The sequence below is a fragment of the Protomyctophum parallelum genome, assembly GCF_964188405.1.
Source record: "Protomyctophum parallelum genome assembly, chromosome: 13".
NCBI lineage: Eukaryota > Metazoa > Chordata > Actinopteri > Myctophiformes > Myctophidae > Protomyctophum > Protomyctophum parallelum.
Window position 1 is genome coordinate 42,358,310 of NC_139708.1, and position 17,520 is coordinate 42,375,829.

At 43.4% G+C, this 17,520-nt stretch overlaps 1 protein-coding gene across 1 annotated transcript in view; it reads right to left on the reverse strand.

Moving 5' to 3' along the window:
- Positions 1-17,520, reverse strand: part of LOC310869417 (multidrug resistance-associated protein 1-like) — a 74,118-nt gene that overhangs the window by 22,728 nt on the left and 33,870 nt on the right. The window contains exons 13-19 of the mRNA XM_083780150.1: positions 17,146-17,292; positions 12,203-12,290; positions 11,812-11,881; positions 11,121-11,247; positions 10,145-10,321; positions 5,205-5,372; positions 3,068-3,245 (exon numbers count right to left, since the gene is read on the reverse strand). Of these exons, the coding sequence (XP_083636276.1) occupies positions 3,068-3,245; positions 5,205-5,372; positions 10,145-10,321; positions 11,121-11,247; positions 11,812-11,881; positions 12,203-12,290; positions 17,146-17,292 (955 nt within the window). The remainder of the gene's footprint in view (positions 1-3,067; positions 3,246-5,204; positions 5,373-10,144; positions 10,322-11,120; positions 11,248-11,811; positions 11,882-12,202; positions 12,291-17,145; positions 17,293-17,520) is intronic.

Below are 17,520 nucleotides of genomic sequence, written 5' to 3' on the forward strand. Positions count from 1 at the left end.
TAAACTTAACTTGCCCGGGGGCGTGGCTATAAGCACAACCCGTGAAGGAATTAGTATGTCGCATCTAGAACGTATATTTGGTTGCTTTGTACATCTGCACAATAGTCACGTTGCACATTTGGGTAAAACAATGCTGTTTTTGATCTGAAATCGACTGCACACAAAACGCTGCTATTTATGATTAAGTTACTGTGCCTGTCTAAGACAAGTCCCTAAGTATTAGCATATAGCCCTATCACTGTATATTTGTATATATCCTATCATTTTATAATTTTATTATTGTCATTCTATTATATTTTATATTTATCTTGCCATTATATATATATATATATATATATATGTACCGTAGCACTGTGCAAGTCCCAACAAACATTGTGCTGCTTGTAATGTACCTGTTTAAAATCATTGACAAATAAAACTTCTTCAATTTTGAATATAACTCATATTGTGTCATATTATGCCAGCAGGTGGCAGCAACGTCTCACAAGTAGAACTAGAAGCAATAGAGTAACTATAAGCAAGAACATGTCAAAATTGTAATGCCCTTTTTTCTCTCTCTTTTGGTATTCAGACAGCCAGCAATGAGTAAAACGCTCCAAAAAAAAGTTGTCTCTGTGACACATCTAGGGATTCATGCATTCAAAGATTTTCCTATAAGCTTCGTCATTGGTCGAAATAAAACCTGCAGAAATGATTAACCAATCATCGAGTAGACAGGCAAATCGACCAATGACAAAGATTCTAGGAAAATCTTTGGATTACGTTTTTCCCATTGCTAGCTGTCTGAATAGTTAATTAACATTTTGAGAAATACTGAAAAAATATTGCCTTATAGCAGCTTTAAATCGCCTCTAAGACTGGTTGGAAAGAGGAATGTACATGATGAAGACAATGAGACATAAAGACGACATGGATCAAAACAAAACCAGCAGAAACCAGCTGAAAGCAGTTGAAAACAAAGTGATGAAGCCCAAAAGTGGCTCACAAAAAGAAAGAAAAGCTGCGGGATTGACAAGTCCTGCAGCTTGGGCCTGATAAGTCTAATGACTAAGCATGCTATCGATGCAACTAGCAGAACCAGGAAGGAATTAGGAAGTTGCGTGCCTCCCTTTGACTGCAAGGATGTTGCTTACTTCCCATTGCCTGGGAGAGCGTTTGAGGTTCTAAAGAGGTATAGGATAATGAATGAAGCCCAGGGCCCCGTACCGCATACGAAGGTGTTGTGTGTTTCCGGTTCAAATCTGCTGCTGAGCCAATCAAATTAAGCTATGGGAAACTGACCCGGAAACGGTACATGTTTATGTCACCTTCTGGAAAAGGGACACTACACTACACGTACAGTGAGTACAGTATGCACTGAGCCTAATGTCCTCGCCAGAAGTTCCTGGCCAAGCCGGAGACATGCTCACGGCACGGCTCATGTGTGACCCTACTGTGTTTAACCAGGTGTAGTGAGTTTAACCAGGTGTAGTGAGTTTAACCAGGTGTAGTGAGTTTAACCAGGTGTAGTGAGTTTAACCAGGTGTAGTGAGTTTAACCAGGTGTAGTGAAGGTGTAGTGAGTTTGGTCAGGTATAGTGAGTTTAACCAGGTGTAGTGAGTTTAACCAGGTGTAGTGAGTTTGGTCAGGTGTAGTGAGTTTAACCAGGTGTAGTGAGTTTAACCAGGTGTAGTGAGTTTAACCAGGTGTAGTGAGTTTGGTCAGGTGTAGTGAGTTTAACCAGGTGTAGTGAGTTTAACCAGGTGTAGTGAGTTTAACCAGGTGTAGGTGCAGTGAGTTTAACCAGGTGTAGTGAGTTTGACCAGGTGTAGTGAGTTTGACCAGGTGTAGTGAAGGTGTAGTGAGTTTGGTCAGGTATAGTGAGTTTAACCAGGTGTAGTGAGTTTAACCAGGTGTAGTGAGTTTAACCAGGTGTAGTGAGTTTGGTCAGGTGCAGTGAGTTTAACCAGGTGTAGTGAGTTTAACCAGGTGCAGTGAGTTTGACCAGGTGTAGTGAGTTTAACCAGGTGCAGTGAGTTTAACCAGGTGCAGTGAGTTTAACCAGGTGTAGTGAGTTTAACCAGGTGTAGTGAGTTTGACCAGGTGTAGTGAGTTTGACCAGGTGTAGTGAGTTTAACCAGGTGTAGTGAGTTTAACCAGGTGTAGTGAGTTTAACCAGGTGTAGTGAGTTTGGTCAGGTGTAGTAGTTTGGTCAGGTGTAGTGAGTTTGGTCAGGTGTAGTGAGTTTAACCAGGTGTAGTGAGTTTGGTCAGGTGTAGTGAGTTTGGTCAGGTGTAGTGAGTTTAACCAGGTGTAGTAGTTTGGTCAGGTGTAGTGAGTTTGGTCAGGTGTAGTGAGTTTAACCAGGTGTAGTAGTTTGGTCAGGTGTAGTGAGTTTAACCAGGTGTAGTAGTTTGACCAGGTGTAGTGAGTTTGACCAGGTGTAGTGAGTTTGACCAGGTGTAGTGAGTTTGACCAGGTGTAGTGAGTTTGACCAGGTGTAGTGAGTTTGACCAGGTGTAGTGAGTTTGACCAGGTGTAGTGAGTTTAACCAGGTGTAGTGAGTTTAACCAGGTGTAGTGAGTTTAACCAGGTGCAGTGAGTTTGGTCAGGTGTAGTGAGTTTAACCAGGTGTAGTAGTTTGGTCAGGTGTAGTGAGTTTAACCAGGTGTAGTGAGTTTGGTCAGGTGTAGTGAGTTTGGTCAGGTGTAGTGAGTTTGGTCAGGTGTAGTGAGTTTGGTCAGGTGTAGTGAGTTTGGTCAGGTGCAGTGAGTTTGGTCAGGTGTAGTGAGTTTAACCAGGTGTAGTAGTTTGGTCAGGTGTAGTGAGTTTGGTCAGGTGTAGTGAGTTTGGTCAGGTGTAGTGAGTTTGGTCAGGTGTAGTGAGTTTGGTCAGGTGTAGTGAGTTTGGTCAGGTGCAGTGAGTTTGGTCAGGTGTAGTGAGTTTAACCAGGTGTAGTAGTTTGGTCAGGTGTAGTGAGTTTGGTCAGGTGTAGTGAGTTTAACCAGGTGTAGTGAGTTTAACCAGGTGTAGTGAGTTTAACCAGGTGTAGTGAGTTTGACCAGGTGTAGTGTGTGTGTGGTCTCACTGGAGTCGTCGTCGCCCTGCTCTGCGTTGGCGTAGGTGTGCAGGAACTCGGCGAAGGCCCCCTCCCGGGCCATCAGCTCCAGGTAGGAGCCCATCTCCGTGATCTCGCCCTCCACCATCACCAGGATCAGGTCCACCTGGGGCAGGTAGCTCAGGCCGTGGGTCACCAGCACGCGCGTCTGTGTGGAGGAGGACGGTCACATCAACACGCAGCACAACGCACTGCAACCATACGCATAGCACTCTCCCTAGGCTCGACGACCTTACAGGCACATTCAAAGGCTCAACTTATGTATCTCAGTTAGCATTGCATGTAGGCATAGTGTTGTTTCAATTCATTATATAGATATTGCACTGTTAGACGGATGTTAGGTTCATGCTTTACCGGTAAATTCATGGTGACAATTCTTATGTATTTGAATTAATTATCATTCATCAAGTCATTGTAAGGATTAAGAGCATCTGCTAAAAATGCCTAAAATTGTAAATTGCATCAGAAACAAATGATTCCATTTGGAGAGCAGCTGATCTATCAACCTACAGTGTGAACATACTGAACATTCTCCATCCACCACTTCCCTAACGTACCTATTCTTTTTCCCTGAGCACAGTGTGAATCACTTACAACGGAAGCAGATTTTTTTTTAAACACCAGAAACATGGCGTTACGGTGAGCATTTATTTTTTTGCGCTGAAATATTATCGTCTTCCAGCATATGGACCGTATGGGAGTATTTTTAGGTGAACGCTTTGGCGTTTTCAGCCAGGGGGGAAAAAATATCAGTGAAAGAAACAGGTGTTCTATCAGCAAACAGACTGACTAGAACACACACACACACACACACACACACACACACACACACACACAGACACCATCTTTATCAGTGATCAGAACAAGACACTAATCAGCAATCACACATGTTGCCGTGAGCAGAACACGAGCTAGTTATACGTATCACCTCGACAAACCTGGACTTCACGTCCCATGATGCAGTGCTTCCGTTAGCCTGTCCTGTGAGTCATCAGAGCGCATGGAAGCCTATCTATGTTCCCCAGGTTCTATGTTCTGTGTTTACAACACTTACAACTAGGCTCGTCACACAACTACTGTATGACATTTTACTTGAAGATATGGTGTCGGTCAAATAATTGCGGTTAACAATTTAATTGTGTTTCCGTCTTTGAACATTTGTTTGGCTTTTAGGCTCCATAAACAAATTTAACAGAGCAGATATGACACACAGCTTACATATTTAATAACTTTATACTTAATGTTTATACTTTATACTACTAGATCTGTAATGTCCATTTTTTTGGTGTGTGTTTGAAAAATATATGAAACTTTTTCAACATGGAAATTGATTATGACGGTTATGCAAAAATAGTATTTGCGATCATGCCCAATAATTGTGACAGGCCCACTTACAACAACCCGTACATAGAACCCGAGGAACACAGGGATGACTCAGAGAGAATCACTGTGACCCACAAGACTAAATATACTGACAATTTAGTTGACAAATAAAATCTAGACAAAAATGTTAGGAAGGGACTAGTGGACAAGAGATCCAGTATAAGTCATTTTACACTTTTACACTTAGTTGCATGCTGAAAATAGCAGATCTACAAGCTCACAAAGCGTCGCAGTGCGACGCGTTGTGAGCTTGTAGATCTGCTATTTTCAGCAAGTGTAAAAAATAGTCATTACGACGGCATCAATGCCCGCCAAAATACATTTTAGTCGACTAAATCACCTGTAGATTTATTCGACCTAAATCTCATGACATTTAGTCGACTAAAACCAAACCAACACATTCCAGGTGACTAAAAGTAAGTGAAAACTAATCAAGAGACTATGTGTGCCAGAAGTGTACCTCCCAGCCCTGGCAGAGTAGTCCTGGAGTAGTTCCAACGGATTGTGTGCCCCTGGTTTTTCCCTAGTGGGACTGATTGAGGGTATAGCTACTGGGACGTTAGTCGGGACTTGATCACTGAGGGGTATGATGTTGCGAGACCCGAAACCCCGTTGACCTCAGGATACATCACTGAGGATACGTCCCAGGTGCATCCATGCAATGTTTTTTTTGTTATGACTAAAACTAAACGCGCTGCCGAAAACACCACTAGTCCTTAATTACCCTGTCCTTGAGCAGGCCCTGCGGGCCGACCACCTTGTCGAAGATGTGTTTCCCCACGTGGGCGTCGACCGCAGACAGCGGGTCGTCCAGCAGGTAGACGGAGCAGTCGCAGTAGACGGCCCGGGCCAAGCTGACCCTCTGCTTCTGACCGCCTGATAGGTTCACTCCCTGGGAGGGAGGGAGGGAGGGAGGGAGGGATGGATGGATGGATGGAGGGAGGGAGGGAGGGAGGGAGGGAGGGAGGGAGGGAGGGAGGGAGGGAGGGAGGGAGGGAGGGAGGGATGGATGGATGGATGGAGGGAGGGAGGGAGGGAGGGAGGGAGGGAGGGATGGACGGACGGAGGGATGGATGGAGGGAGGGAGGGAGGGAGGGAGGGATGGACGGAGGGATGGATGGAGGGAGGGAAGGAGAGAGAGAGAGAGGGAGAGACAGAGGGATGGTGGAAGAGAGACAGATAGGGCTGTCAACGATTCAATTGTCACACAAATAATTGTGATTAACAACTTTGGCACGAATACAGAATACATTTCTGTTTGCCTGGAAATCAAAAAATGCACAGGGTAGATACACTATACAAATAACTGAAATATACAAAGACATTACTGACATATTCATTATTGTTATACTTATTATTATTATTATTATGTTTTTAAATAGCGGAAAAAAGCTGATCCACAAGCTTTACTTAAGATCTGCAATTTCAGCTCGTTTTAATGAGAAATGTTCAACATGGAAACTATTATGGCGATTAAGAAAAGATTATTGTGATTATCTCAAATCATTGCGATTAGATGATTATGCAATCATTTTGACAGGCCTAGAGACAGACAGACTTTTTATAAAATTATAAAATGATAGATTTTGTCATGTCATTATAGGCCATATAAAGGGGAATTTCTTCTTAACCGTTCTTTTACAAAATCATGTTGATAGATAGATAGATAGATACTTTATTTGTCCTTTCGGAAATTTGTTTTGTGCACAGCAGTCGTCAGGATATACATAAAACATGCAAACAAACAGATCACACAGTACATAGACAATAAAGAAACAGTGCCAACAGAAGGCCACCAGTCATAGTTCCAAGAGGCATCACATCACACTTTATGCACGGAACTGAGATGGGGCCTGCTTGTTCATAAGTCCTATACTTATGGGAACAAACGATCTTGAGGCCCTAGCCTGCAGGGAAGGTACCCTATACCGTCGCCCTGATGGTAAAAGATGGTATTGGCTGTATAACGGGTGTGTGTTGTCCCTAGTAATAGCTTTCCCCTTCCTGAGTACCCGGGTCTCATACATTGGGGTCATACTCTCAAATCGTACCCCAGCTATTTTACTGGACACGCTGATGATTTTATGGAGTTTGTTCTTATTAACCAATGATAATGAGCCATACCATGAAACAAAACAAAATGTCAATGCACTCTCCACAAAGGATCGATGAAAAAGTGCCATGATATTTTTTTCAACGTTATACTGTCTCAGTCTGCGCATAAAATGCAGCCTCTGCTGACCTTTCTTGTAGATGGAATGAGTGTTGGAATTCCATGTCAGCTTGGAATCAATCGTTGTACCCAAGTACTTATATTCGTCCACCATCACTACCCCATCCCCACCAATGACTATTTCCTGGTGTGCATGGGCACCAGTCCTAAGGTCCTAAGCTGGAGGAAGTTACTCCTGCACCAACCGGCAAACTCGTCCACTGTTCTTCTATAGCTTATCTCATCATCCTCAATCAGACCAACAATAGCTGTGTCGTCTGCGAATTTAACAATACAGGTGTTGTCTGACTCACTCCTACAGTCGCTTGTGTACAGCGTGAACAATACCGGTGAAATCACGCTCCCTTGCGGAGCCCCCGTGTTGGTCGTAATGGGGAGAGATATTGCTTTATTCACCTTGACCTGTTGTACCCGCTCAGTCAGGAATGACTCCACCCACCTGATGATATTGGTGTTAACACCCATATCAAAGAGTTTCCTCATCAAAATATGAGGTCTCATTGTGTTAAACGCAGAGGAGAAGTCTACAAAGAGTACCCGAGCATATCGTTTCTTTTGAGGTTTATCTAGATGGTAGTAGATTTTATTAAGCATAAGAAGAAGAGCATCATCAGTGCCCCTCCCCTTTCTATATGCAAATTGCAAGGGGTCCATTTCATGTTGCACATTATTAAGGAGGTTATTTAACCCTTTTACTGCTGCCATTTATTGAGAAATTAGGACCTAATTCATGCCAGCATTTTTTTAATTTGAGCTCTTATTTTGAAAAGCCACATTTTGCCTCAACCGGAAGTGAGCTTATCCCTGCCAGCTTTACGTTGCCAAGACAACCTTTGTTTACATGATCGAAAAATGCCGGTACATTTTTGCACTCCACAACGTCGGCTCGTGCCGTCAAAGAAACGCTGTTTTGACCAAAAATGCCATCTGGGACAAGGAATAGGAGATACAGGCGATTGAAAGAAACGGATAGAATGGATTCTTATGGCGACGGTGAATTAATATGAACGATCCAGTGCAGTGCTAACAACAGTGCTAGCTAACCGGCTAACGTGAGTAGCATTATGGCTTGATCAATCATATGCACTAATAAAGGGCAATTGCCGAAGGGCTTCGGCAATGGCAGCAAGCGTTAATATCAAATTAATGCTTCAATTGCCGAAGGGCTTCGGCAATGGCAGGAAGACGGTTAAGATAATGCGCTCCAAGCTCTTTATTAACAATGTTGTCAAGGCAACTGGCCGATAGTCGTTAAGGACTTTGGGATTAGACATTTTCGGCACTGGAACTATAAGCGAGGTCTTCCACGCTTTTGGTACATAGTGTGTATCTAGAGATACCTGGAACATGTGTCTCAGTACAGGGCTGAGCTGCTCCCTACACTCCTTAAGCACATAACCCCTTATCCCATCGGGACCCGGTGCTTTGCGTGGGTTAATTCTATTGAGGGTTCTACGCACCTCCTCCTCTGTAATAGTAATTGACTCACTACTGCTGAATTGTTCCCTTAACAGATTGCGTTCAGTGGAAAAATCAGAAGTATCAAATCTGCCATAAAAGGTATTTAGCTCATTGGCAAAAGACATATCATCACTAGTGTTGATGACCTCTTTCTTTTCCTTTATTCCTACCATTGTATACAACCCCTTCCAGGCTTGACGTACATTGGTATCCCTCATTTGCCTCTCAATTTTAAGTTTGTAGTTATGTTTACATTCACTAGTTATCCGTTTGATCTCTTTCTGAATTAATTTCACTTGAACTAGATCCCCTTGTTCAAAAGCACGTTTTTTCCTATATAATGCTTCTTTCATTTCCTTATTCATCCATGGTTTATCATTTGGAAACACTTTGATCCGTTTGGATGGTATAACGCTATTTATACAAAACTGTATATATTGCGTTACAACAGAGTTAAGTTCATCAAGATCAGCACATGTGTCATTAAACATGTCCCATAAAGTGCAATCAAAACACCCCTTAAGACAGTCAAGTGACTCCTCACTCCACTTTAGAATGTCTTTCACTTCAGGTTTGCCTGTTTTGAGTCTCTGTTTGTAACGTGGGACCAGGTGGACCGCATTATGATCGGAGCTCCCGAGCTCCATTTTTCGGTGGCTACCGTACGCGTCCTTTATATTTCCAAAGCATAAATCAAGAGTCTTTTCACGTCTTGTTGGGCATGTCACGTATTGGTAGAAATTGGGCAGTGTCTGTTTAAGCGGACATCCGTTGAAGTCCCCCAGTATGAACTTGGGCGAGTCAGGAGAGATATTCTCCTGTTTGGATATTGTCTCATATATTACCCCCGCGGCCTCCTTCATATTCGCACGGGGATGAATGATAATATGATATATAATATGATATGATAATATGATATGATAATATGTATATTGACCAAAAATAATAATATAAATATATAAATAAACATATAGGGCGCTGGTCCTTTAAGAAAAGTGTAGGCGGGGTCTAACGTCAGCTCACGTAGAAAGAGTTGCAGCAACAACAATGCACGGAATAACATGTCATATCATCTAGATATTTTTGGGTTTTTTTTTCAGTGACGAATGGATAAGAAAACAGCTTGTGCGAAACTCCCCTTTAACACCATTTTTACATAAAACGTCCCTAAACGTCATAAGGATTCCGAAAAACTTTGTGCCTTGGACGTCTGTGGACGTCATAGCGACGTCCTAGTGATACGAGGCGAGATAAGAATATTCAGAATTTTTCCTTTTTTTTTTTTGGCATTTCGCTTTTCGCTTTCCGTATGCTAACGCTCTGTGCAACTATTAGCTTGTCATTGACTCGCATGTTAGCGCGGCGGAAAGAATGACTCGTATCTCCTAATCCAGGGCGCTCTCCGTGGTGATGAATGGATCGATATGCTGGCGCTTCATTTCTGCTCCTCATCCGTCTCTCCCGCAAAATATGAACGCTTTTTGGATCATATATCGTATAAATTAAAACGATCGGGATGTGAGGTCACTTTTTTAAAGTCAACTTTTTTAGGAAAGTGTTTCCGGATCATGGCTTTCAGAGTAAAAGCGATCAGACAACTCCGGCACCCCAGAGCTCCTATTTTGATGCACTTCCGGCACACTATACTGGACTGGGAAATCACCCATTTGTGGTGGCAGTCAGAGCTCTAAAATAGATCCCTCATCTCATCAAAAAATGTGCATGCCATTACTATTTCAACAAAATAAATACAGGCTTGCCTTTAAAGGAAGCAGTCAGTGATTTGGAAAACCCCCCTGTTTTATTGTGATTGGCTAGGAAAATACAACGTTCACTCCCACTCCGCTATACCAGATTTCCTGGGCCGTTCTCAAAGGCTTTTTTTCTTTTCTTTTTTCTTTTGAAACCAAAAACGCTTCGGGTTTTTCCGACTCGGGGCTAAATTGATCCTCGCCGTGCGTTCGCCGTACCTTCTCGCCGATCTCGGTGTTGTCTCCCGCGGGCAGGATCTCCAGGTCGGGCAGCAGGGCGCAGGCCTCCACCACGCGCTGGTACCAGCTCTCCTTCCTCTCCTGGCCGAACATGATGTTGTCCTTCAGGGTGTCGTTCTGGATCCACGGCTGCTGAGGCACGTAGGCCACGGAGCCCTGGAGAGCACACCGCCACGTTAAACCACTTTGACCCGAGAAAGGATTCTACAAAAATGTCTTCTAAAATCATGGCAGTTTTCTGTGTCAGTTTCTATGTCAGTCGTTTTTTTCCCCAGTTTTTTTTATTATACCGTCGGGTATAACGGGAGGAAACCACCCAACTCCATTTGTTTTATTTTATTTCTTTCATAAATCAACGCTATTGAACACTAGAAAGTGCTTGGGACAAAACCTCTTAACTCCACTGGACCCTCAAACTGTCTGCTGAAATAAAACAGCAACCTCTCCCCCTCTATTGACAATATAAAAAGTCATTAAACAATATTGCTTTGTTTTCAAAATATATGGTTTTCTCATTTCCTGAAAAGAATTATATTTTTCATTTCCTGATTTCCATGTTGGAGTGTAAGTGGTTTCTTCCCGACAGAAGAGATATATTAATTATACTGGAGAAAACCAAACAAGCGTAAAATAATCTTTAATAATACATACTGTAGCGCCTTTATCCAAAGCATTGTGCATTACGTTCAGCCATTCACTCACACATTCATACACCGATGGCGGCGGAAACCATGCAAGGCACATCGGGAGCAATTGGGGGGCTCAAGCACACTTCCGACACTAACTCTGGGGGGAGCCCGGGATCGAACTGGGAACCTTGCGGTTCCCATACGGCCGCTCTACCGGCCACTCTACTCCTGAGCCACTGCTGAGCATTATGGGTGTGCTATTAACCCAGACTGTGTGTGTGTGTGTGTGTGTTTAAAATCTTTGTGAGAGAGAAAGAGAGAGAGACCTTGACAGACACAGTCCCGTCTAGTTTCTCCATCTCTCCCAGCAGAGCAGAGAGCAGCGAGGACTTTCCACAGCCTACATGTCCAACCACCGCTACCAGAGACCCTTCTGGGATGGACACGTTCAACCTAGCGCACAACCACACACACACACACACACACACACACACACACACACAGGTGAGGACAGTTAATACGGTCTGGAGAGGCTCAATTGTACGCCCATTTCCTACACCGGAGAAATGGGGCGGCCAATCGGGACACGGTATGCAATATGGGCGGGCTTTGGTACAGTGACTTTCAATGCTTGAGACCTTTGACTGACAGTAGCTCTGACCAATTGCGTCAAAGAGAAAATGTTTCAACCCGCCCGCCCTGGAAATGAAATCAAGCTGAGCCTCCCCAGACTAATATCCCGCGGTCCGTGCGATATTAGTCTGGTTTATTAACCAGGCTAGAGGACAGTAACATTTTAGCGCAGTGATTTTATGAATGCAATTTAGCTCATTTTCTTTTGCAAATATTTTAGCAAAAAGTGAATATAAGTTACACCTTTTGAATGCACAAGGGAGACATTACACTAAGACGTTGCCTGCTCAAGCGCACAGACACAGCACTCTCTCTTAGGACATTTAGAAAACACAGTGAGAACAACACACATCACACGCACACACATCAGACGACTATACACACCTCTTCAAAGTCTCTGGTTCATCTCTGGACCAGCTGAAAGCCCCGTCCACAATGGAGATGCTGTCAGCAGCTGGGAGCGGAACACAGGAGGGGAGAGAGGAGAGAGGGGGGGAGGGGGGAGGAGGAGAGAGGAGGGAGAAGGAGGAGACAAGAGGGGAGAGAGTAAGAGAGGAGGAGGAGACACGAGGGGAGGGGGAGTTGAGGAGGAGACAGGATTGATTGAATACTTTATTAGTCAGAAATGTAAACGGCACAAGGTACAGTCAGACATTTAGGCCTCCATTTTCGTTCGACCTTTCTAAATACACTGTTTGGGGATTTAGCAGTGGGGAAGGGGTGTTCCCCCACTAAAGTTGGTATTTTTTTTTGGAGGGGGGGGGGGGGGGCTTACATCCTGCTATCATCTTCCTCTCCACGCTGTCCTCCTGAAGCTCCTCGTGGGACAGAAACACTCGTAGACGGTTCATGGAGACGCTGGCCTGAAGAGACAACCGTACAGACAGACAGACAGACAGACAGACAAAGAACGACACACAGATATGGACAGAAAGCAGAGAGGGACGTACATATGGGGGGTTGGTGCATGGGGGTGTGTGTGTGTGTGTGGGGGGGGGGGGGGGGGATAGGAAAACGGGTATGCAAGTTGATTCGTTGGCAGGTGGGAGGGGGATTGAAAGAAAGAACGCAAAACATTGACAGAGGAAAGAAGAGAGGGATTCATGAAATGGAATCTGTGGTTGGTGGGGTTTTTTTGTTGTTAGATATGGGAATAAAAATGATCCATCAGGGAGGTCACATTTTGCAGAATCAGCCAGCTAAAACATATATTGTTTGGGTTTTTTTCCAGACCCTTCAATTTACGTTATCATAGACATGAACAGAAATTCCACTAATGTCCACACTACGCATTAGGCTGCATTTAATCTTCCTATTTTGAATCTAATATTTAAATAAGGTGCTTGATTTAAGTGGAGCAACCACGGTGACACATTGTTTTTTTTTTTACAATGACATAATAGTAACAGATGTTTATCCGGATCATTGTGTGTTTTTTTAGGCGATTCATGAACTACATTTACAGTTCTGACTCAGCATTCTCCAACACCTTGTAAAATGTGACCAAATTTGACTGAGGGACTGCCACTGGATTTTTTAGAATTTTAGTTTTTTCATGTCAAATTGACATATTGGTTGTTCAGTTTGACCCACCAGTTTTGGAGATATGGCTTATAGAGTAATGTCTTGCACAAAACAGCGAGTTGAGAAAACGGGCTTGAAAGGTTCACTTCTGTGGTCTCTAACATTACACCTAAGCTACATGTTTAAGCATTTATTTCATATTTACATGTCGATTTCAGCTCTGACATTTATTTCAGACATGCTCTAGTCTAGTACGTGAAGAGTCTGCCTGTGCTATCAACTCATTTTAAAAAAAGGGGGTTTTCCTCTTGTGAAAAGCTGGAATTTGCGCGATGGCAGGCTCTCAGTCAAATCTGGTCACACATGCTAAAGTCTCTGCTAAGTAAATGGAGCCTGGGCTAAAACGTCACTATTGAAATGCTCCTAGCACACAATCACACCACTGTCCTGGAACTTCCCACCTCTGTGTGTAACCCTTGGCAGCCGTGAGATAACTAGCTTGACTATAAACATGTCGTTAGATAAGATTCCGTAACAGTTTGGCTAGCACAGCGTAAACAAACAGCTGCCAGGATGTTAACAAGACGTTCACACACATCTCCTACAGCAACGATAGAATGCATTGGTGGACATCATCGATTACTGTATTTAAAGGTTTTATGACATTCATTTTCATTTCTTTTTCTTTTTTCTTTTAGGTTTTATGACCTCAATTACACCCAAAAAACCTGAACTTTGAACATTCAGTGGATTTTCTTTGGGGTTTTCTTTTTCTTTGGGGTTTTCTTTGGGGTTTTTTGGGCCTTTTGAGCTACAATGAAAACAGGCAACACAGTGAAACAGTGACATCTGCTGGCAAATCCCATTGACATATTGCAGTAAGTGATGTCACTTACTGCTGGGCCAGAAAACCCCAGATCACAGAAAATCTACTGAAAGTTAAAAGTTCATATTTTTTGGGTGCAATTGAGATTAGAAAACCTAAAAAAAACAAGAACAATTCCAAAACCTTTTTTTTAATGTCACAATCCCTTTAAGTAAAACACTTGAAGTGTCTGTATTTTGATTAGATTTTTGCTATTTTGTCTGAGTTTTCTTCTTAACATTGGGATTTTTTCTTTTTTTTTCAAACTTTTTACTCTTTGTTTCTAAAAAAATAGAACTAATCTATGTTAGCCTGTGCTGAACTATTGCTACTGCCATTTAGCGGTGGATGTGTTAATAAGAATAGCTATAGATCGATAGGAAGTTTACACTTAACTGTACAATGTAGCACATTTTGGATGACCCGGCCATTTCTAAGCAATATGGAGCAACTATTTTTGATTCCTCGCCCACCTTTGGAGCTACATCATGGCCCATGGTTGTATGTTCCGCGGGTTCCATGTTCCCCGCTTACCTAACTAACCCTAAGGTAAGCGGGGAGCATAGACCCTGCGGAACAAATACTGTAGGAATGAAGCCAACTACAGTAACTACTGTACATGCAGCCCAAACCTGTACCAAAGTGTGCCAGCCCTTTAACCCATTTTGAACCGAGAAACGATTCTACAAAATGTCTTCTGAAAAAAAAACGATGTTTCCATGTCAGTGGTGGTCAACCTTTTTCACGTCAAGGACCCCCAGAATTATCTGTATTTGGCCGTAGACTCCCCCCCCCCCCCCCCCCCCCATGTAAAAATATGTAGTTCCAGGGACTTCCCCAGAAGCAAAGATTTGAGTTAAAACGTTCGCTCCGAAAGAATATATATTCAAAGATTTGCACCACATTTTCACGACTTTTCAAAAATAGCAGACATACAAGCTCGTAACGAGCTTGTAGATCTGCTATTTTTCAATAGCCAACGTGTAACATAACCAAAAAGGGGTTCCCTCCCCAAAATGGGTTAAAGTCGTCTAAATCCATGGAACAACGTCCTGCCCAAACGTCATCAGCAGTGATGACGGTGATGTGGCCGGCCTCCTTCTTTCACCACTTAAAAAAAACCAGTCTGTCAATCCCAGCCGCTGTGTGTGTCTGTGTGTCTGTGTGTGTGTGTGTGTGTGTGTCTGTGTGTGTGTCTGTGTGTGTGTGTCTCATCATGCGCAGTGCTACAGTACGACCCAGTGTTACGGTCAATGCAGCAGTGTGTTCCGATGAAGTCAACTTAAGACTCGAAGCAATACGACGACGCGAGTGAGTTGTGCAAAACAGGCAACGTCCCCATGGTGAATGATGAGCCAAATAGCAGCGAACATCACAACGTGCATCAAACTTAGTCTCGACGTGGTTATTAGAATGCGTGTGGGTCATTTTCTTCTCAACACTGCATTCGTTACGTTAGAAGAATGGCAAAAGGAAATGTTTTACTTGCATTTACAGTTTTTTTTGTGGCCCCCATGCGTCCTCGGAAAACATCTGTTCGGAACATCATAATATTGGCTAAATGCTGATGATGGCAAAACGGCAGTTTTCCCGGGTCTCTATGCCTTAAAATACACGTGATTTCCCAGATTATAAGGAACATACCAATGTCCACTTTTTAACCTTAACAGTGCAATCAAATTAATATTAAATTAAACACCAAGACATTAGTAGAACAATCGAAACGTGTTCTCTCTTTTCTTAAGCAAATACAACTAATTAATGGCTGAGAGTTAAAATTAATCAACCAACAGCATACAAGAAATACCTTCTCTAGATATGGCTCCATTATCGTACAGGTTAGACGGCTGTTACATTAAAGTTAGTCATGTTACTCAAGATCACAGATTAGCCACTGTCTCTGGAACAGCCAGGGCCGTTCAACTGATAACAGTCAGTTCACACCAAGCGTTACGAAGCGGAGAAGCCAAAACAACTAAATAATCGCACAGCAGTTAATAGTCACTTACAATGCCGATCACAATGCCACAATTTGCCCGATTATCCGTTATGCCGATCACATAACGGATGCATTCAGAAGCTCACAGTGGGAATTAGAATGTGTCATGCAGGCGAACAAACACAGACAAGAAGGCAGAAACACGTGTGAGAAACGAGAAGAGTGGACGGTATAGCGACGTTACGGCTATAAAGAACAAGCGAAACGTAGGCGGTGCTGCGGAGGCGGAGGCGATGTGATTGACTGACTGATGGATGGCTAAAAACACCGGTTCTCAACGCTGGGCCCTGGGGACTATACCAGAGGGGGTCCAAATGGACCCTTAAGCGGGTCCGTAACTCTGAGTGTACAAATGTAGCCTATACAGTGGTACACTCTTCTACATGCTACATTAGGGTTTGGGTTTTGGGTCATTTTGTCCTTTCTACACAGGCTTCTGTGAACACCCCAGACAGATTCATCGACAACAACCGTTCCATTGACTGAGACTGATTTTATTGTCAGCAGGGGTGTATGTTTGTACAATACTTTTTTTTCCTCTTTCATTTTACAAAAGATCTATACATAAAAATCACACCCGTGTGAAGTGAGGGGCGCTCTTATCACCGCACATCATCATGACGTGACATGTCGATTTGCTTCCGCTTTCATTGTCAATGGCATTTAATGTTTGATAGGACAAAATAGCCAATTCTCTCATCTACTTAAGACGTAGATTTTCCTTTCATTGTCAATGGCATTTAATGTCTGCGTTGCCACAAAAAGCCGATTTGTTTTAGACACATATGACTCTCCTTTCATTGTCAATGGCAAATGGGACAAGATTTCAGGACAAAAAAAGCTGTATATATAGGAGAGGCTAGCGCCCCTCAAAAATACAAATTGATTGAAGAAAACACCGCCCACCATTGGGAGGACAATATCAGTCAGCAGAAACAAAGGACTAGGTGTTGAATGAATGTATCATGGTTAAAATGGAGTTTGGAGTTAAAATGGGCTTGTATAGGAAGGTCAAACGAATATCATACATCTAAATATTTAATCAAGCATCTTGGGGTCCTTACAAAATCCTGAGTAGACATTAAAACGTCCCCTCAAAAAAGTGAAATATCCCTTTCAATGAACACAGAGACTTTCACAGTGAAGATTTGGGGGGGGGTCGGATTACAAAAACATTTTGTCACAGACCCGTAGCAGTAGTTATAAGTGTCCACCGGGACCCCCTGCCCACCCACCCAGGGCCATCAGAAAACACTGAGAACCAAGTGGGCCAGCTAAAAGCTGAAGTGATGTTATGGAGAAGTGGTATAGGCCGGCCGCACCCACGCACCTGGACCATGCTGCTGATGACCATGGGCAGCATGTTGAGGGGGAAGCGCAGGATGTTGAAGAGCGCCAGCGACACGAAGGCCTTCTGGGCGTCCAGGATGTTGTTGTCGTCGCTCAGGACGTACACGGCGAACGTGGACAGCGCCACCTAGAGTATATAGACAGCATTGAGTAGGCCCCCCCGGCCGGTCACAGCGAAAGAGAGAGGGAGAGAGGGTGGGAGGGAGAGGTTGTGTGTTAATCATAGTGCCATAAAGCAGGGGTTCTCAACGTGAACCCCTGCTCGCCCCCGGGGAGGGGTCTCCAGATGACAGTGTTGTGACAATTTAAAGGACTTTCATAGTGCTCAAAGCGCTTCGTACATTGGGAGGAGAAG